Source organism: Drosophila mojavensis, unplaced genomic scaffold (genome assembly GCF_018153725.1).
Source record: "Drosophila mojavensis isolate 15081-1352.22 unplaced genomic scaffold, ASM1815372v1 contig_231, whole genome shotgun sequence".
In the NCBI taxonomy this organism is placed as follows: Eukaryota; Metazoa; Arthropoda; class Insecta; order Diptera; family Drosophilidae; genus Drosophila; species Drosophila mojavensis.
In genome coordinates, this window is record NW_025318772.1 from 4,215,147 (window position 1) to 4,237,215 (window position 22,069).

The following is a 22,069-nucleotide window of genomic DNA, read 5'->3' on the forward strand; positions in this document are numbered from 1 at the left end:
ATCTCAATGCGTTTTTCTCTCTCACAGTATCTACGCGATCCCGACGGCAATCCCTGCTCCACGGCTGACTATAGCCTGCAACAGGCGGCCGATGGCTCGGTCTATTTGCTGCCGCGCGACAAGTCGGACAATGGCACCACGGCAACAGCTTCCGCCAGTGCGGTGTCTGCGAGCGGCAGCCAGCAGCAGGCGTCGTTGCATGGCGTGCATCAGGGCCATCATCAGGTGCAACATGTGCCACTGCAGCAGCAGCAGCAGCAACAGTCACGTCTGCCATCCCATTTGCAGCAGCAACATCATCAACTTTTGCCTCAGCAGCAGCAGCAGCAGCAACAACAACAACAGCAGCAGCAGCAACAGCAGCAGCAGCATCAGCATCACAAGGAATGAAAATATCTGCTGCGTATTGCCGCAACAACGAGTTGGTTGTCAAACTTTCAGCAGCAGCAACAGCAGCAGCAGCAGCATCAACAACTGCAGCGGCAACAGCAGCAGCTAAATTTGCAACAGCAACATCAGCACAAGCAGCAACAATGTTGCGAGCAAGCGTACGATTACCGTTACGATTTCTACAACAACAGTTACCTGTATTACTAAGCGGTTGCCGTTCTTATTCTTATGTTGCTCCTGCGCCTGCTCTGTTGCATGCAACATGTTGCTGGCAACATTCGTTTGCAGGACGCTGCTATGAAATGATTTGTTTGAATTTCTGCAACTGCAGCTGTTTTTTCAGTCTTTCACTTGCTTTTGCATTTCCCACCCATAATCCCCAATCCCAACCTAACTTAGTCAATATATATTTGTTATTTATTTTTAAAAATTCTTTAAAATTGCCTTCCCCCATAGTCTTTCTCTTACATATGAATATCCATGTATTGAATAGAATCAATAGCGCATGGTACGAAAATTTATACCTTACTTGTGATAAATAATTTGTGAATTTTTATTGTTTGAAGCAGCAACAGTTAATTGAAAACTTGAATTGAAAAACAATTTGTAAAACCCACTAACAATATCCTCAGTCACACACACAGTCTCATTTGCATATACACTTACACTTACAAAACTATCAATGCGTCGTCCAAAAGAAATTTGATGCTAGAAACCATTTACATTTATAATATTAGTCTGTAAAATAACAAAACAACAAACAAAAAAGATGAGCACATGTATAAATAGCTGTTAGATAAAAGTTTTGTAAAGGTTTTGAAACAAAAAAAAAAAAAAAAAAAAAAAAAAAATCAGAAGAAAAAAAATACAAAATAAAATTAAAAATATTGCTGGACATTTCATAGACTCGCTCGTAAGACGCCTAGCCCTAAGTACACCAATACACATACGAAAATACACCCACACACACACAAACACAAAGTAAACCCTAAGAGAACAACAATTAGCGTAATATTTACTAATACTTTAAGCTAGCTCATAAACAAACATCTGTAAATACTTATTAAATAATTTAGCTTTAATTAAACTAATTGATTATATAATCCACTCGGTGCACTAGGCCAGAGCTAAATGTAAATTTAATAATTTAAGATTCGAACGCAACAGAGTTTAAAGTGAAACAAAAACAAAAAGTACACAAAAAAATATAAGAAATATTAATATTTAATATTCTTTAAATGTCCTAAAGCATAAAAACCAGAACTTATTTATAATGCTGTAAACTGAGATCAGAAACAAGAAACGAAAGAATATTGTGAATTGTATGTATGTTTCTATATATATAGACATGTGCATATATTTACACAGTTAAATGGTTGCAATTAATTTCGCGTATCTCAAAATAATTATCGCAAAATAAATAACTAAAGAGAATTAAGCAAAAACGAAACAATGTGCGCAACGTAGCAAAACAATGCGAAATTATTTGTTTGTAAATTGTAATAAATATTTACCTTATTATGTCTATAAACATTTAAACACACACACATACAAACATACGTAATGAAATACATTTACATATTATATTAACATATATTTAAATTAAAAGTAAAAGTAAAAGTACTTATGTTTTGAATATTTTATGCAATTCTTTTATTAACCAACATACGATGATATGTGGGCTGCATCTAAAAAATCTCATTATTGAGCGGGATAATATTGCTTATACACAAAGATGGATGTATAATAAATATAAGCATAGACTATATCATCTCCTACACAGTTGTCTGAGTGTTTCCTATATAAATGTGCATGTGGATTTTAATCGAGAAACTTGTATGCTTCGAGAAACAAAAACAAAAAAAATAAATAAAAGGAAGAAAAATTAATAATATAAATAACATTGTCTTTTATATAGTTGGTATATTCACTGGTTGGCGTACTCCATAATCTATAATCAAGCAGAAGTCCATATATATTTACTTCATCCCTGCTAATGACTAAATTTAAGAATTTTTCGAATGCCTAAAAGTATGCAACAAAAAGTATGCATTCGTTTTATGCAGGAATGTATTTTTTAAACTCGCTTTAAACAGTTTAGAGGAATATTTATGGCTGTCGCAAAATGCAAAACAAGTTTATAAATGTTAAAATAAAACAGGTTGTATTTTGTATATATATTTATATAATATATTCAATCAGGTGTTTCGTATATTCTCGGTCTTTTCATTTTTATAATCTTTACGACACTTAATATGTAAATAAAATATATCAATTAACATTCACATATGCTCATTCCATTTATTGTCCACACATTATTTATAACAGCTATAATTTGGAATATTTATGTATTGAGTAATTGAGATATTGAACAATCATCGCAAAAGGTAGCTTTAAAAATCATATTACATTTCATTTTGTTTTCTTCATTCATTCACATTCATGAGCTTTATATAGTTGAAGACTTTATACGACTCTACATGGAAGTTGCAGTATTTTGGTTTCATTATATCGTTTTCGGTATTTGTTTTTGTTGTTGTTATAATATCAATTTGAGCTTATCTATAGTAAATTCATTTAAAACTAACACTAACGGAAAAAAATATACTAAAATCATCAATTATCATCAAGTTTTAGTGTTTGCTTTTTGAATACAAGCCAGATGGTCGGTCAGGACTTGCTGCTGGTATAGAAGGGGAGGGGGAGTGTGTATGCGCTTGTTAGGGATCTTTAGGAGTTCACAGCTAACAGAGCTACATCTGAGTGAGCGCTCTGCTTACATCTATCTATCAATCTATATGTATATATGTATATATGTTATGTACTCTAACTAGATTTCTAGGAGCCTACACTTAAAATACAACATCAGTTTGGGTCCGCTCCGCGCGCTCGGGTTGAATATCAGCACATGGAATCGATGGGCAGCTGATCCTGTTTGATGCTCAGTCGTCGGGGATTCGCTTGCTTGACTCTGCTGCTGTTGCTGCCGGTAGCAGCAGCTCCGGCCGGTGGTGCAGCGGTTGCAGCTGCTATCGTATTCAACGCACTGAGACTGTTGTTGTTGCTGTAGTTGCTGCTGTTTATGGAATTACCGGAGTTGGTTCTCTCATTAATACTTGTTAGGTTGGGTATGCTGGGCGCCGTTGTCGTTATGGATATATTGTGGCCGCCCATGGTGAACGATGCGCCGTGCTTGCCATGGCCATGGTGATTGTTGTTGTTGTTGTTGTTAAGTGGCTCCAGTTCGCTGGGCAGGACGCCGTTCGGTATGGAATGCGAGCGTATTTGCAAACGGCCCGAGTCCAACGACTCATCGCTGGCCGGATCGAGGTGATCCACAGACGCGGCCGATGCAATGCGCTGGAACATGCTGGCCGTGGAGAGCGTACGATCCCCAAAGGGCACTGATCAATAAAGATAAATTTTAGTAAGTTTAATATGCTTCATTGAAATGGACCAGAGATTGGCTTACCTATGCCGCTCTTGGCACTGCGCGTGCACTCCGACTTGAGCTCGTCCAGCTGCTTGGCACTGCACAGGGGCGTGTCCACGTCGTAGGTGTTGTTGAAGAGCGTGTAGTCCACTTCGTACTCGCCCGTCTCCTTGCGAAAGGACACCACATTGACGAACCGATGGCCCCACAGTATCTCCGAGGGTAAATAGCTGCTGCGAGCCTGCGTCGTCATGCCCGTGGACTCGATGACGCCCTCTGTGCGCCGAAGGTGCAAACATTAGAGACAGAATTGATTGAGATTTAATGTGAAACTTACCCAGCATGACGACCACCTCGAACCGCTCCTTGAGCATATCCGAGGCGGAGAGCATGTAGAGCGGACTATTGCGATCGATCTTGTGCACAATGGTCGTTGGCCAGATGAACATCAGCCGATCCTCTCCCCCATCGGCGCCCACATGCAGCTCCTGCTGATAAAAGGGCAGCACTTCACCCTCCTTGGTCACTTTCTTGCGTATGACCTGGGCACGGACATGAGCCTCGATGATGTGCGACTTGCGCATATCACCGACACGGAACATCAGGCACGGTGTTCCATCCCTATGACAGATGACCGCATTCCTGGAGAAGAGCAGCGTTTGGGCGCGCTTCTTGGGCCGCGACAGTTTGGCAAAGACAATGCCCACCATAAAGGCCTGAATGAAAACGCCCGTGATGCACTGTATGCACATCGTAAATATGGCCTCCGGGCACTCCTCGGTCACATAGCGATTGCCATAGCCGATGGTCGTTTGCGTCTCCACCGAGTACAGGAAGGCCGTCATCATGCCCTTCACCTCCGTCACGCACACCGTGTGCGTCATATTGGCAATCAGCTCCGGCTGTGTATTGCGCAGATATATATACTCCAGATCGTTGTGGGCAAACGCTATGATCCACCAGATCACGCCAAAGAACGCCCAAGAGATGACGAAACTGGCCGCAAACACCAGCAGCGTCCAGCGCCACTGAGCGTCCACGAGGGTGGTGAAGATGTCCTGCAGAATGGATGGTAGAGAGGGGGAGAGAGAAGAAGGAGAGAGATGTTTAGAGTAGTTCAAGGCCCAAAGCTCAAAATCTATCAGTTCATGAACTAAATATTCCATGCTTGAATCTTAGCTGAGACGTTTGACTCAATTCGGCTAATTAATTAGCTAAATCTGTAACTATTTTAGTATAACGATGCGTTTAATATTAATAGCAGCAAATGGAAAGAGCAATATGGAACCAGTTCAACTATGGTTTAGATACTCGCTATAAAGTAAAATGTGCTAAAAGAACCAAACCTCCCGCTCCTAGGCCTTCTTTCACATTTGCATTTCTTATCGTTACTTGGCGCATTTTTGCTTTGGAGCATTTGACTTGAGTTGGATAATTGGAGCGAATAGAAGGTAAATTTAAATATGCCTGCATTTGCATAGTCCCAACGACGCATATACATACATATATATTATATTATGTATGTGTGCGTTTATCTTTAGCTAAATATAAAACAGACTTCTCACCTGCAGATAACGGCGGCGTCTCTTGGCCACGTTTCCTTGCACCACGTTGCATTCGCCATGCTTGAACACGACACGTTTTCGCATGCGGCGCGAGCTAAAGCGCGTCTGCCGATACCTATTGTAGAGAAAGAGAGAGAGAGAGAGAGTTAGTTTCTGGCACCTGGAATTTACTATGGTTATGCCGGTAATTCATTACTTTAATGCTTAGCTTAATTTATTCATAAAACTGTATAGACTGCAGAGAAAAGAAGAAAAAGAAAAAGAATATAAATATAATTTTCTTATTTTTTTAGCTAGGCATCTTTACATTTACTGTTTACACAATCTCTCCTAGTCTTCTCTTAATAAATTTAAAAAATAGAAAGATAAATGCTTTCCCACATTAAATGCTTTTTTCCATAAAAAAGATTCTCATTTCCTGAAAGAAGTTTTATTAATAGAATTTGATTCTTAGTATAAATTGTAAATTTTATTTTGGAAATAGAATATATACAAATGTGTATACATATGTATATAGAGTCAAAGCGAGCATCCACTGTATTTACAACCAGCTAAACGATTTCTTAGCCTTTGTTGTCGCATTGCTATTTATGTGTCTCTCTTATCAATAGAGCTGATAGCCTATATATGTATGCCATTTGGTGCATGCCATCTCAGTTCATAACATCTGTTGTCATCTTGTCAATTTTGTACTTTTTAAGTACCCCAAGTGAGCGCAGATTGAATTATTAGCAAGTGCTGCCCGACTTGGGTTGATAACAGAATTTAGGAATATTTTATAATGAAAAATGAAATAAGTTAAAATTTTTCAATAATCAGATGTGGAGGACATATAAGGAGGTGATGTAAAACGTATTAAAGAAATATAATAGCTCTATAGATCTCTGATATAATTGCATGGACACAATTAAGAAGCAATAGGTATTATAATTGCCTGGCAACAAGAGATACAAACATAAAGTTGCAGCACACTGTCCATTGACATTGCGCTTGATAAATCATGGCAAAAACAGGAAATGTACATATGCATATATATCTTTAATTTCCACGCCTATATGTAAAGCACACATTTATTTTATTTTTAAGCAACAAAAGACTCACTGTTGTAGAGGTTCAAGGGCTAAGAGCTATCCAGGCCTTACTATGTAAATAAGAATATTTGCTTTTCAGCTAAACCAATTACCAGTGTAGAGTCTCTAGTAAAATGCCGCAGCAGCACACGAAAATCACAAAGACAGGTATGACGATCATGAAGAGTTGCAGTTTGGTAGATCAATTGAAAGTATCAATTTCAATTGAAAGTATTTTTTTATATGTATATATGTATCTATGTATGTATGTAGGTATATAGCGGCGATCCTTAGCTTAACGAAAAATTCGGGAGCTTTCCGCCAAAGCTCTGTGCTGAAAGCTTTCACACAATCGCGACCAACAGTCAAACTCGCACTGCGAAGCCAATTGGATGGTCAGGCCATTTGGAGCTACGATTACAGTAATCGCAAATTTTAACTGTAAATTGTAACGCTACTTACATCAAAAAGTAGCGATAACAATAGCAGAGATGAATGCATTTCGCTTCTCATTGTGCGTTTTGCATACTCTGCACGCACTCATAAGAGGACAGAGATGTCGAAATGGAGAATTGTGTGATTGATTCTCATTATGAGAGGAGAGACAGCTCGGAGAGATTTGCGGAGACATGAATAAATTTCATTTGGTTAAGAGAATAAGAGATTTGTTTGATCTAGTTTTAGCTCTCATAATCTCATTCGATTCGGAGTAGAAACAGAGAACTTTATCAATATTCTATATTTTAAAGCGCATCTGTTCGTCGTGCATACCTGAATTTTACGCAAATATATTGCGTTTCATTGCAATTTCACGCTTTATCAGCTTGTTCTGCTCGCACCATCTCTGCTATTCTGGTTACTTATGCAAACCTTCCACAAATCGATGGCGCTCAAAGCTCGCTTGTAACTGACTCTTGAGTCGAAAGCCAAAGCTCAAGCAAAGTGCGAAGAGAGCTTTTCGAACTATTCAATCGGCTTTTTGCTACTCTTATAATTAAAAGAGGAGCTCTGTTTAGCACTCTCTGTCTGTCTCTCTCTCTCTCTCTCTCTCTCTCTCTCTCACTCCACCATCACTCAACTTGACAACTCCCCAACTGAGTTTCTTCTCTTTTTGTCTTCTTCTTCATGCTGATGTCAACTCCGGATATTAATAAATGGTTTGCCGTGCATTGCTCCAGTCATTTCGAGCTGTGCAAAAATTCGTGGAAATTGACATCGAACTTGACAATAACATTCATTAGTTAAAGCTTTCGAAATTTGTGTTTGTTTTCTAAGTAATCGCATGCAAATAAACCGGTCTCTTAAGCAATGTCATACAGTTATACCCTATATGCCTTAAAATGGTGTAAACAGCCGAGCCAGTTATCAATTCTGGTTAAAAATATGCCATATGTTTATACATATTGGGGATTCTCATACAAATATGGGTCTAATGATTCGTTCTTTATTTCATCTACTTTCGCTATGTATATGTATGTATGCTCACATCCCATTTATAGATGTAAATATATTGTAAATTTGTTTCCAACATTTTCTCTTCTCGCATTCCTCCACTAATTCATTTCGTCTTATTTTACCTTAGCGTAATTCTATGAAGTTTTCATATAGTAAAGAAAAGCTCTCATATTTTCTATCTTGATCATATTGCAATTAAATAAATTGGAAGTCAAGTTATAGTCATTTATTTTTTATATTTTCTACATAAATGGTTTACAGGGTATACTTCATAGTCGAGCATGCCTTCAACTACTGCACTCTCGTTTTCGTTTGGCTAACTGCAGCTTAGCTTCAATTATGAACAAGATGACTAAACTATCGGGGGCTGTACGAGCCGTATATCTAATGCTGTTGCCAAAGGCAGGTAAGCAAGTTCAATGGAATCGCACTGAGTCATTGCCAAGGGTTTCTGTGTTAGACTCGCAAAAAGATCAGCTCAGGGAGATAAAGAGCTTAAACAGCTTTATATAGAAGATAGAAAAAAGGGTTATCAGTAGTAAATTATATAGGTATATATATAAATTCAAGGTATATTTTACGTATATTTTATATTTATATATTTTATGTAAAACTTAGCTATCTTCATTCTAAATTTTTTTTTGTGCTACGCTCCATTGCTCCAGTCAGATAAGTAGAGTTAGCTAATTGCACGCAATTAAATGTTTCGAGATAAAGAAAAAAAAAAACAAAATACAAAACTGACCTAAGACACCAAATCGAAATGATTTTCAAGCCAATCAATAGCAGTTCATACTGGATTTTTTTCTTTTTTTTACCAAATTCTAGCCAGTTCTTTAAAAAAGAAAATAAATACTATCAGCTATATTTTCATATACAAAATTAGAGCTAGAGCTAAACATTTGTTTAAACCATTATATGCATATACTAGAATTTCGGCATAAATCTAATTATTTTCTAGCTGGGCTTTCCCCACCACAGAGTAAACTATTTATGAATAATAAATATAGATTTATAGCTGGGATGTTTCTGGACTGTTTTAGCTTTTCGTTTGTATTATTTACTGCAAATGAATTTCCGCTTATAAACTAGATCAGTTGATATTTTTTGTGAACTTGTTCAAAGTCAAACAACTGAACCCAACTGGGTGCAAGCACCGAAACAAGGTAAAAATTTGTTAATTCGTATCGCTAGAACTACATGTTGTATATAAGATATATGTTGTTATATATTTGGTTTACACATATATCATGCCAGAAAATGTTGCAAATACACGATAAAAGTCATATTTCAATTTCATTTTGGGCAAATTCAGTGCCAAGAAGCAAAATGCCAAAAGTCATCAGGAAAGTATATAAAGAAAGTGTGCATTGTGCAGTCTATAGATATGAATGTGGACTTAAGGTACAGCTAGAATATACATATATATGTAGATACATTTGTCAAGCTTTGAACACAGAAGAACGTGTGCGCCGGGTAAACAAAATTTGTTGAAATGCTGTTTCTATATAGACAGAGCGGAACAAAGCAGAGCAGATGTTTTAAGTCGTATGTGTGGTGTAGTACATAGATGATGCCTATAGATATGTATAGATATATATGTATATGTATATGTATATGTATTTAGTATATATTTATAGCTATGCTTTAAACAATTGCTAGGGGGCAGTAATGAGCGGCGTTGCATGCTAATATTTGTGGCAGCATTCAATTAAACAACAGTTTAAGCAGATATACGCACATCGGTCTATGTATATACATTCATTTGAATATATATATGTAGACATACTAACTAGCTTTTAGCGCTCACAGCTGAACACTTGTTCAAACGAATTATAAGCATATATCTATACTAAAAAACATATATCTTTCGACAAGAAGAGTTCAATGTCAGCAATAAACAACATCAATATATGTATCAGCGAAATCGTACAAATAAATCGATATTTGTTTGTTTTTCGGTAAAAAGTCAACCAGAAATGGTTTTCATTTATTAATCTGCTTTCTCTAGTAAAATCTAAGCCCACTAAATTCACTTTTCCCTAACTATTTAACTCCTTTAGCTGCCCACTTTGAACATCACTCTGGTCATTCCAACGAGTGTTGACTGTACCTCAGCAGCTCCTCGCGCCAGGACTGCTCACTGGAATGCGTTGCCCGATAAACGATCATCGATAGGCGGCTGAAACTGCGCCGCAACTCCGACATCTTTGCTGCTATCGATTGTCAAATATCGATTCGACAGAGGATCGTGCCGAATTGTTGTAAACACTTGAAAAATACTTCAAATCAAATACTGAGCTCGTTACTTTCGATTGAGAGAGGCCAAAAAAGTTGTAGAATTGCGTTTATTTCTTTTTCTTTTTTTTTAGCGTTCGCACACAAATTCAGAGCTGTGTTTTTTATTATATCTTGTTCTAGTTTGTCATTGTTATAAAAATAAAACAGAGACAATGCTTCTGCAGCAGGCGACGACGCGCCGTATAGCCCCAGCCCGAAGATAAGTCATTAAAGTCATTTCTCAACATTTTGCCAAACACTTTTGAAAACACTCTTGAAAATCACTTTTGGCGTTTCGTTTTATCATTGTTAATCAGAACTTAAGAGCCCTCAACACAGCCCTATACGCGATCAGTTCTAAAAAGCGTATTTGATGAATTTCGGTGTTTTATGTTTTCTTTTTCTGACTGAGGCGAACCGACCGATCGAGCAACATTTTACCAACTGGCTGGCAAATTAAAACACATTGAAGGCGAATGCGAATGCTATGCAAATACCAGAGCGAGTACCCACAGACATACCCATACCCATGCCCGTACTCGTACTCATACCCCCACACACCGACAGACAGATATTTACCACTAGATATCTCTTTCATTCTGGCCGCACTCGATCTACATACGTTCCACATTCTCAATACACTCGCAGCCAAACACCTCGATACTCGCATTTACACATGTCCGATCGTTCGGTCGGTCGATAGGGCAAAGACTTATATATCTATATCTATATCTATATCTATATCTATATATATGTACATATATAAAGAGAGAGCTTTAGCTGTAGTGGACAGTTATCGGACATGCCATATACATGTAAGCCCACACCTGAGTCCATTAAGATATCGAGCTTTATATATATATATATATATATATATTTTTTTTTTTATATATAGTACATCTAATATTAAAAGTAAGTTCATTAATAATACACCTAGCTCATATTTGGGCGTCAAGCGAGACATTTTTGCCGATTAATCCCGAGAAACAAGATTTGTTTATGTTATTCGAGTGTTGCTTTAAGCCGATATGTTTAACTCTGCCAAATCGCAGTTTCAAAACCCCAGATCCGAGTGCTAAATTGCTGTTATTATATTTAGATTAGCAAATTTGTAAACCGTTCTGCTGAGCGAAATATGTTTTATCAACTGAGATCCCATTATGAAACAGAATGCTTGGTTTTACAATTATACCACAAATGCTTAAGAATTAAGAACTTTAATTGTGCATGTGTTTTATGGACCATAGACTTTCCTACAATTATACACATATAATATTTATTCACGAGTATATCTTCTATAGATGATATACATGCTTTTAGCATGTGGAAATGTTTTTGTCAAATTTATTTCGAAACGCAGAATGAATCCTATATATACAGATGCTGAAAGTTCGTGCATATAGAATATATATATATATATACCTACATATGAATATAATATATACATATGTAAATATTTGTATATCTGGTATTCCGCTTTTGCTCAAACCGGTTCACACCGCTCTCCGCCAAGAGATCGATTAAAAATAGATCCACATGCATTGAACGTCCATAGATGCCATAGAGAAAGGAATGCTAGTAGCTTCTAAAATACTTCAAAATTGCAAAGAATAGTTTTACAAGTAGTTAATTGATAAGTCTGATTAGATCTGCCAATTCTTATCAATCCATCAATCAACTGATCGTCTGCACAAGCCAGTGCTTGTCTCTATATATCTAATCGCGCGTGTGTATCACGAATCTAAAAATTAACTGTGTAAATAAAACAGCTATTGGAAAGTACCCGAGTCTTATGAATGCCTTCGTGTGCTAATAGATCCGTGAGTAATTTTACAGGGAAAATAAAATTTGACAACAAACTACGCAAACAATTGATACCCTTTATCATTCATATTGAGCAATCTCTGTAAGCTTCGTGACGCACCTGATTTAAAATAATTTGTAGTCAAGCGTTGATAGCGGTACAAACAAAACAAACCAAAACCTTTGATTGTGACTAAGAGACAGACAACATTTATCTTGCCGGCTATGAAACATTCTTCGCAGTCATACTTAGAGATATAAGAACTTGGCCTTGTAATTTATGCGCCACTGAGCAGAGCAGTTCAAAGACCTCTCGTTAAATTTGTTTTTGGATAAGTAAGATAAGTACTACCTACAGACATACATGCAGACATATAACATATCTGACTGCGTAGCTCTAGTTCTCTAGAAATGTAATCTAAACTGGTTTGAATTTAATTTATAATATGTAAGACACATCATGCGTGGCACATGTTGAAAAATGGCATTTCAAGTTGATTCCTTAATACGCAGACGTGAAAAGGTGATCAACATTTTACTTTGAAATGATCGTTAACAGATAATATATCATTTGCGTCATATTAGCATGTGCTCTTAAATGATTTATAGCCGTGAGATTCAATAATTATCATAGATATTAATGAAGCAAAGCGATTGCCAGATCAGATTATACATATATAGTGATATATTAATTCGTTAAGTAATGAAAGCTTTCATAGCATTTGAAATTGTTGAAATCTTTAGACATAATGAAGATATTTTAAAAGACGCAGTTTGGATTTTCAGTTCTATGCTTCAAATGGTCTTCTATATATATTATATGATATAATTACTTCTTCCAAATAAGCTCTATTGAAATTTCAATAAACATACTAAACAATATGTTGAGTCAGCCACTAATCGACTACGTAAATTTGATAAGCAATCATACTCTCTATTATAAATCTGAATTCATAGAATTTGATTAGCATTATTTTTGTTGTATTATTTAAAAAGTTGAAAATGGCCCGAAATATTCTCAGACTCATTTCCTGATGTGTCTAAAAGCTTCGATCGATCTTAGTTTAGTTTCTATTTAAGTTTTATCTGTCAGAGTTCAGCTCAGTTTTAAAATTACTATCGCTAATCTCAACTTTTGGTCATGCTAAAAAAATAATAATCAAAAATAAAAATAGTTAATGAATATAGCATATAATTAGCAAACATATTTTGCCGTTGGAATTTGAACCCGACTTTGGTAAAATTCCACACATCTACAAATATATATGTATATAAAATTCCAACAAAGACCCTTTCAGGCATTGCAATAACTTCGAGCGAGAATCCGATGTATGCACATTTAATTAACAGGCCCAAAAATTCGCTGAAATCATTATTGAACTTTCCACATTAACGTGAATGTCTTAACTAAAAGACTTGAACAAATATTAAAAGTATATCCATAAATATCTCCGCGTGTCTATATTTATGTATCTGTATCTGAGTTTGTGGCTGTATTTACATTTGGTGGACTGGCATGCTCAATAAGCGTGTCGCGGCATCTTTTCATGAATCACCAGACTCAGACTCAGACTCAGCTCCACGGCTCCGTTCAAGTGCTAATAATGGAAGGAAGACATGCATGGCTTTATCAACATGATTTGCTCATGGCCAACTTTGCTTTTTTTTGTTCCCATTTTGTTTTTGCTATTATCTGCTTTAGCCACTTGTCACACAGTCTGGCTTGTAAATAAAACGGAAAAGTACACAGCCGCACAATAAGCCGGGCAAACACTAATGGATATAATAACTACAAAAATACATACATACATATATATATATAGATATATATATATGCTTTTTTATATGTATTTAGGCATGTGACAAAGCTGCGGCTGAAACAGTTAAGCGAGCATCTAAAATGATTGTCAACATGTGCGGTTTGTTAGCCTAATGACTGCACGCTTTCTACATCTTCAAGCGGAGTACAGTCTGCACAAAAGTAGTACAGCTGCCCGAAATGAATATATAATGGTTGAATATGACGATATTCCGATTCCGATGTGCTATAAACCATTCAGTTGAAAGTACTATATACGAAATGAAAAGGAAACATTAAAAAACTTGTATTTCATTGTCACTTACGCCTCTTTATCGAGGCACAAAGACGTGCACTGAGTAGGCAGGAAACAGGTACAGTCTGCTCAAAACACTGCATACTTAACAGTTCGTTTATGGACTTTAAGCATGTACTTCGAATACAGGCAATTACTTTCGAGACTTGACTTCTATTCACATATTCGCCTTGAACTAAATTCGCGGATTTTAATACAAGCCTCGTTATCTATCAGACATTCAAACATATCGACTGCCAACAATTTCTATTTGTTTATATAAATTTAGACAGCAATTTGAAAGAGCCATAGCCTTAGATACGATATTGTGTACACAAATAAGTGTGCGACACCGGGAAATACTCTAAAGCCATTCGATTTGCGGCTCATTAATTTTGGTAGCAACTCAAGTAAGCGCCAGGCATTGTTGCCGGCCTCTAATTTATTTATAAAGGTAAACGCCGGCATTTAAATTCCGTCAACGGCATAAAAAGCGCCCCCTGCCGCTAACGTTACTGTGCTGCCCCGCTTACCAGGCAACACTGTTTGCTGTTCGATGCGTGCTACCCCGAGCCAGAGATCAGACAGTAGAAGAGAGCGAGTGAGAGTTGTTGTGGGTGTAGACAGCATAACAATGAAAGAGAGAGGAGAGGGAGAGTGAGGAATGTCTGGAGTACAGTGTACTAAGTGACCGGCGCAGGCAGCAAAGAATGCATGCGTCTGTTATGGCGGCCACTCTTCGAAATTCGCAGTAAGCAGCTGCTGTAGTATAAGAGTGAGACGCTGCTCATAATATATGCAGTTGCCATGCAGTGCTCTGGCCTGGGCACATTCTCATGCTTTGCAGTCGGCACTGAAACATATTATAAAACATAGATGACGTTGTTGTTATTTTGTTTTTGTTTTGATTTTGGCAGCTGTTGCGCGCTGTACCCTGTACAATGTACACTGTACACCGTACACTGTGCACGGCTGTCAAGAGTCGAGTTCAATGCAAGTGAAACAAGTTTGTTGCTTAAGGAGCGGCATTGGACACAGGCCTCAAACGAATGTGTTGCAAAACAAAACAATGCACTTGAAAAGCTGCAGCACTACTTACAATTAATTACTCTTGATAAACACAATCGTTTAACAAACAGTTTAACTGCTTTCAGATATACATTGATGTGTGTGTGTGTGACTTACTCGTACATAGCATCGACCAGATCGCGCTCCCAGGTCATCAGACGCTTCATGTTGCCCGAAAGGAAATGCGTGCAAAATATTAAGATGCTTTAAATTCAATGCACACGCGTGCGTTATACAACACAAATCGTTGCTAAGTCTTTGTGTGTGTGTGAGTTTGAGTTTTGTATATATTTTAGTTTTGTGTCTTTTTTGCGCTATTTTTTGTTGTTTTGTGTGTTTTGTTTTGAGGTCGGCGAAAACGCGGCGACAACACGCGGCGTCGCTGACGCGGCTGCGACTAAAATGTAACGGACGGGCAGCAGCAGCAGTAGCGGCAGCCGCAGCAACAGCAGCAGCGCGGCGACAGCAAACAAACAGAAAGAGGAATATGTTCGTATCTAAACGTATAGTTGTATAATTATACAAGTGTGCGTATGTGTGTCTGACGAGTGACAGCTCCTCCTCGGTCGAACGGCTAGCAAAAATAAAATGCTCTCCGCGCTCCTGTTACAACCTTGACGACAGCCGCAGCAGCAGCAATTGTATTACAATTATTATAATTGATATTTGTATTTTGAAACAAAAAGATTCGAGCACTTTTTTATTATTATTAATTTGTGTGGATGTTGTTGTTTTTTTTTTTTTTTTATAATACTGGTAAGCGACAGATGACGTTATCGCTGAATCTGGGTACTGTGGGCTCTGGGCTACGATTGACAGCCTTTTGATGCTTTTGTTATTATTATTCGGTTGATGTTGTTGTTGTTATTGCTTGGCAACTCTCTGAAAAAGCACACACACAAATCGAATTCCACTCTTTTCGCTCTTTCAGAAATGCGTTCTTTTTGTGGTTGGAAAGGCGAATATGGTTTTTATTTTGAAATAAACAAAAGCGCGCATTATTCACACAGCGTCTGCTCCGGCCGACAGAGCGTAACAATTTACTTTTGAATTGAAGCGGGCGAAACGAAGTGTATTTGTAGTTTAAGCGGTAACGGTTATTGTTATTTCGTATTCAGTTTACAGTTCATCCGTTTGTAATTATTTAAGCGGCGTCTCATTTACAACTGACGTTGCATGTAAAATGCGTTTAAATAACTTTACAGCAGCGACGCCGTCGCCGTTGATCGTGCAACGAACTGAGAGCGAGAGAGCACACGACCGCGTAGAAGAGATGCTGTTGCTGAGAAACAGAGAGAGTAAGACAGAGAGCGCGCTTGACTGAGCGAAGTGCCGCGCAAACAGAAGCAGCGTCGGCGTCGTCGTTGACGCTGAATTATAGCGCAGGTGTATTACTTTCTGCGAAGACGGCTGAAACCAAACTGAAACGCTCAGTTGACAGCGTTGTTTCTTTTTATTTCAACTCACTGTGAGTGGAGGAACCGATAACAGCACGCCGCGTCGCTAGCAAGAACAGGCACTGCCGCAGCACAGCAGCAGCAGCAGCAGGCTGTTAAACACAAGCAAAAACTAAGAGCAGCAGCAGAAAAAACAACAATAGTAGGAAGACGCAAAACCAAAATGAAATACAATAGCTGATAACAACTTTGTTTTTTTTTTTTTCTTTTTTTGCTTGTTAGTATAGGCTTCACAAATAGCAAACACAAACACAGAGGAAAGGAAAAAAAAAAAAGAAGCAAAACGCCGGCGCGTTGCGCCATGCAACAAACGCAAACAAATAAAATTAATTGTAAATTTTAGGCGGCTTTGCGAAAAGATTTATATACACAGTGATATTCTTGCCGATTAAATCACGACAATTAACGCGGCAGCAGGCGACGCCGACGGCATTGGCTGTGCCATAAAGCGGGCTTACGTCGCGTATACGTAATATGCAAGCATGTAAATATGCAAAGTGCATGAAAAATGTGAAAAGCTGCGACGTCTGTTAACGGTCGCAGTTGCAATAATTCGCATTGTTATTGTTATTGTTGATGTTATTGCTGCTGTTGTTGTTTTTATTGCAACACGCGCTTAAGCCATCGCAATTAACTGCAATATTTAGTCAGCTGTGTGGGCGTGGCCGGCGGGCGGAACAGACGCTGTTCAACATTATCGCCAATTAGGAGTTGTGCCAGCATTTAACTTTATTTAATTAAATGCAATCTGCACTCAGCGACACTCGACTTTTGGAAATCATACACACGTATGTATGTATGTATGTATGTCTGTCTGTTCAGAGATAAGAGTTTCAATGCGTAAAAAGTTTGTTTAGAAATTTATATAGGTCTCTCATCATTTTTAATTTGCAGCTATCAGAAATGACGGCAATACAGCAACAAAAATAACAACGAAGCAAATACAAAATGTGAAGAATAAATACTCTACCATGCATACAGTCAGTTGACCTTAGAGTATAGTACAAAGTTTTGTAATCACATGATATGCGCATCGATATCAACCGCTAGAACAGCTGATTACATAAACAAGGCCCATAGAATAGTTTAAATAAGTGCGCTTTACAGCTTTCTATGTTAGATTAACATTAGGTTAACATCAGCTTACAATGTTAATGATATGAAAGCTAACATATTGCAAATTTGCAAAATATTCTTGCAAAACACTCGAATATATTATATATATCAAACATTTTTATCTTGAATAAATTCTTAGAATTATACAGCATTAAGTAAAATAAATAAGATATATTAGCAAAACATATATTTATATATATATGACTCAATGGCAACATTTTCGACTGTACAGAATTTTCAGTTGAATTGTTTTTGCATCTTCGATTCGCGGACGATAGAAATGTATGTGCGAAACAATGGATGAAAAACCTGTTTATCAACAAAAGCTCGTTAATAATTTACTCCAACATTTGGCGAGTAAGCACAGACAGAGAAATCAGCCCAGGGAATTGATAGAAATTTAGAAAATTAATCATACGACTCGTTTGTCGATATAGAAAGCAATCAATGGGGCCAAATGCCGGACTGACCTATGCCTACACAGAAAAATACAAAATGGGCATCATCCATTTGCTGTTGCTGTTCTTGGTCATAAAAGCGATCTGCTTAACTTGTTGTCTATATATAGACCCTGTGCGATTTGCATTCGCCTAATCGAAACTCTCGTCTGCTGTCCCAACAACAGCTGAGGAAATCCCCCTGGCAAATGGCCAATTGAGACGAACGATTTGTTGAACACGTTTGTTAATTGGCCGAACTCATCTCTCGTGCGAGCAAATAATAAAAATTAATTAATTGATTATGCGCATTACAATTCTCATTCTCTTAATTGAACTGCGCCAAAACATTCACACTTTTACGCAGCACTCGTACCAAGCCCAGCCACAGGTAACTAGTAGCTACCTGTGCTAAGCTCTCATCTCATCCCAGCTGAAATATTGACAACAAAAGCAAAAACGAAAGCAAGCCGTTGCCTCTGAGTAATCTTTCTACATTTGCACAGCAGGTACTGTAGAGCCCGGCACTCGGCACTCAGTATTCGGGCTCTATTCTATGCCACATCTAACCCCAATTACTTATATGCTCAGGCAGTAGGCGGAAATCATATTTAATTGTCCACCCACCGACAGCCTTAAATCAAAATAATTTAATTTTGTCATTCATCCAATCAACGGAAAGTTTATCTCATTTCGTTTTCTTTTTGCGCTCGCGTGTCACTTGTCATTGCTAAACAAAGGGGGAGCGTGTGGGAGGTGGGGTCCAAAGAGAGAGGGTACAAGACTTGAGGCCCTCGTTTACTTTATCGCACACATTTTATAGTCTATATGCATATCGTATTTGTAGCTCATGCGTAATTTGTGTATCCAAGCTGATCAAATGTCCTATCAATTTGCCAAGTCAACAGGTGCGCGATGTGTGTATCGGTATATGTATATGTGTACACTCCTGTGAAATGCCTTACGAATGACATAAGTGCGATATCTAGTATATTGTCAAGCAAGATTTCTCGCAGATCTTTGGCAAAGAGCCCTGGCCCAATTGCGTGCGCTCATGACGTATGCGCAATATTTGCAGAAATCATAAATGCTGCACAGCCATGACATACCCTGTATTCGGTCGACAATTTAAATGCTTGATCAGAAAAGTATGCTATATTAATGCAACATTATCAAGTGCAATATCAGCAATTTCTCACAATAGTTGATTCACATTGAATTCGTTTTTTATTCGATATTTAATCACATTAATTTTACTTTTGCGCAGTTGTCTGGATTTTGAGGTTCTTGTAAAAATGTAATACCGGTTTTTGTATGACACGGCATAAAGCCGGCTTGAGTTCTTATTCCAGCGTCTGTAGGGCAGCTAATTTTAGTTGTTATTTCATAAACTTATATTTGGAACTAATTTAAATATTGAATTCATATTCAAATACGACAGACTCGAAAAAACTTAATACAATAAAGTTTAAGAGTGTGAACCAAATATATGTATATGTGTTACTAGGCTATATTTAAAAATGAAATACCTCAGTGTCTAATTCAGTTAATTGGACTTTAAGTGTGCTCAAAGTGAGCATCTCATAACTGTGTTTAATTATAGGTCTATATATTATTTTGCATATGTATGTCTTTGTATATATACATATACATATATGTATGCATATATCTGAATATAGATTTGCTCACTCACCTATTTAGTGCTCCTGGCGACTCGCTGACCGCCTTGATCGATCGCCTGATTTGCTTGTGAAATGAGCCGAGGAAAGACTCCTTGCGAGAGAGCAGAGTTCCGCTGCCGCTCGACTCGCCGCCAGCGCTGTTGATGCCCGACCCATAGGTGGCGCTGCGATTGTAAGCCTGCTCGATGTTGGCACTGGAGTCGGCAACGGGATCAGCGCTGGCGCTCGCTGGCAGCGCATTAATGCTGAGCTGCTCCACATGGAGTGCGGCTGTCTGCTTGCCATCTTTGATGTTGCTGGACTTGATGAGGACAGGTGCCTTGCTGTTGTCCTCGCTGAGCAGCTTCGTCCAAGCACTTTCGCCGGCTACCTCCGTCTTATCCATAATCATTCTATTTGGCATTGACTACTTACGTCTAGCAGTTAGTATATCTGTATGTATGTATATGTGTTAGGATCCTGCTCTATTTTGGTCGCTTGCTTTGGTGAGTGCTTCTGGTTGGGTGTATGCGGGAGTCGGTGTGTGTGGTATTCGTTATAACGGGAAACTGTGCGCGTGACTGGGCACACTTTTCGTCTTCACATTGAGCATTTGGGAGTGGAACATCGAGACGCTTTTGCTGAGTTCTGCAAACCAAATGAAACCAGTTGATGAATTTCAGTATGTTGATTGCTTTCGATTTTAATTCTCATTTGGTCACGATTAACAAATAGACTAATCAACTTCATAAGCAGACGAACTTGTTGTTGCATTTAACATTTCACATCAAATTAAATTTTTTATATTTTCATGAGGTTGTTAATTTTATAATTAGCCCTGTTTTTTTTTATCGCTTTTCGAGCTGGTTCTGTTTTTCATTCCTCATTTTTATACTTTATCCACCCTGAAGCTAAATTAAATTTTATATGAGCTAAAATCCTGTCAAAGAACTCAAAACAAAACTATCAAAATGTCAGAGAATAAATATAACTTAATGTAGCTCATATGTAAATTGTTTACATGATTGAGCTGATTTGATTAATTTCATGCTGTTCACAGCTGCTGTTCATATAAAAAGTCTCGCTGTGTTCATTATGAATTGATGCCAATTTTTCAAAACACTTTCGGATAAGTTTTCACCAAAATATTTGAATTTTGTTTATATTGAACGATACCGGGTTTGTTGCTGTTGTTTTTAATAATATTTATAAATATTAAAATTGTATATTGCATAAATTGATATATGCACTTTTTGGTAAATATCGTGAACTACATAAGGCAAATAGGTTTACATATATATTTTTTTTTATTTCACGCTCGCTTACTTTTTTCAGCGCGTTATAGAGAGAAATAAAACAACTTTTGTATAACAAACGATTTCACTTCGAAACGTGCGAAAATCACAAAACAATTTGAGTGCTTAATTATGCTGCCGTTGCTGTGCTTTAATTAAATAATTCGTATAATTTCTATTATTATTATTTTTAGCACTCGCTAGCCGCGCACTGAAGAACCGTTAAATGAGCGATGCGTGCGTTTGAGTTCCAAAAAAAAATAAGCAAAATATTCGACTCAGTCAAGAAGAATGTTGGAACAAAAATGACTTACGAGGAGCAACACGAGACGAAGACTGCGAGCGTTCGGTATGACTGTGTGCGCGTGGCGCTATGCGTCTCTGAGTCTTTTGAGTGTTTGTGTGTGTGGCTGTAGCTGACGCTGTTGTTATTGCTGTCGCTGTGTTTGCGAATAAGGCCAAAGTGGACGCTGAACACGCACGCGCTTTGGTCACACTGCCAGTAACTGGGGCCAGAGGCGCTTTTGCTCTGTGTGTTTTGGCTTTGCTTCTTGCCTCCGCAGCGTATGAGCAGCGTTTGCAAATTAACTTGGCGCTCGAGTGCGCGATGCCAGTTTTATTATCCAAATGTGAGCAGCACCAGCAGCAGCAGCAGCAGCCGCAGCAGCGCCAGCAGCAACAACAATCACGACCGGTAACGGTAGCGTCATGTAGCACACACTTTTATCGAGTTGGCAAACGAGGCGTCTGCGTCGGCGTTGCCTCGGCGTCGGCAAAGGCAACGGTGTCGCCGTGGTCTCGGCTGAGGCTTCGGCTTTTCAAGCATTGCGCGTGTTTGTTTGTGTTTTTGTTGTTTTACTTTTGTTGTTTTGTTCGTTCGTATTCTTTTGTTTTTGTTGTGCACGAGCGCTTTTCAGCATGCCAAATCAAAATCTGTCAGAACGCC

At 38.0% G+C, this 22,069-nt stretch overlaps 2 protein-coding genes across 6 annotated transcripts in view; one reads left to right on the forward strand and one right to left on the reverse strand.

The window, feature by feature from the left end:
• Window positions 1-1,618, forward strand: part of LOC6574898 (segmentation protein cap'n'collar) — a 40,280-nt gene extending 38,662 nt beyond the window's left edge. For both annotated transcript variants that reach the window (XM_002000890.4, XM_015167708.3), the window contains one exon: window positions 28-1,618. In XM_002000890.4, the coding sequence (XP_002000926.2) occupies window positions 28-390 (363 nt within the window). In that variant the 3' untranslated portion in view covers window positions 391-1,618. The remainder of the gene's footprint in view (window positions 1-27) is intronic.
• A 1,047-nt stretch (window positions 1,619-2,665) lies between these two features.
• Window positions 2,666-21,747, reverse strand: LOC6574899 (G protein-activated inward rectifier potassium channel 3). Of its 4 annotated transcripts, XM_015167710.3 has the most exons (6): window positions 21,438-21,747; window positions 19,861-20,476; window positions 5,389-5,503; window positions 4,161-4,881; window positions 3,863-4,099; window positions 2,666-3,794 (listed from the first exon to the last, which is right to left on the reverse strand). In XM_015167710.3, the coding sequence occupies exons 2-6, from the start codon at window positions 20,250-20,252 to the stop codon at window positions 3,292-3,294; spliced, it is 1,968 nt and encodes a 655-aa protein (XP_015023196.1). In that variant the 5' UTR covers window positions 20,253-20,476; window positions 21,438-21,747; the 3' UTR covers window positions 2,666-3,291. The 4 variants fall into 4 exon arrangements, with proteins under 4 accessions (XP_015023196.1, XP_015023197.1, XP_002000927.1 ...); XM_015167711.3 differs by lacking the exons at window positions 19,861-20,476; window positions 21,438-21,747 and adding an exon at window positions 15,275-15,849; XM_002000891.4 differs by lacking the exons at window positions 19,861-20,476; window positions 21,438-21,747 and adding an exon at window positions 10,027-10,611.
• Window positions 21,748-22,069: the final 322 nt, after the last annotated feature.

Excerpts from the sequence above, each read along its gene's own strand:
- LOC6574899 (XM_015167710.3), bottom strand. The coding sequence starts at position 20,252 with ATGCCAAATAGAATGATTATGGATAAGACGGAGGTAGCCGGCGAAAGT. Across the intron at positions 4,882-5,388 it reads GACGCCGCCGTTATCTGCAG|GACATCTTCACCACCCTCGT; the intron begins GTGAGAAGTCTG and ends TCCATTCTGCAG. Across the intron at positions 4,100-4,160 it reads CGAGGTGGTCGTCATGCTGG|AGGGCGTCATCGAGTCCACG; the intron begins GTAAGTTTCACA and ends TTCGGCGCACAG.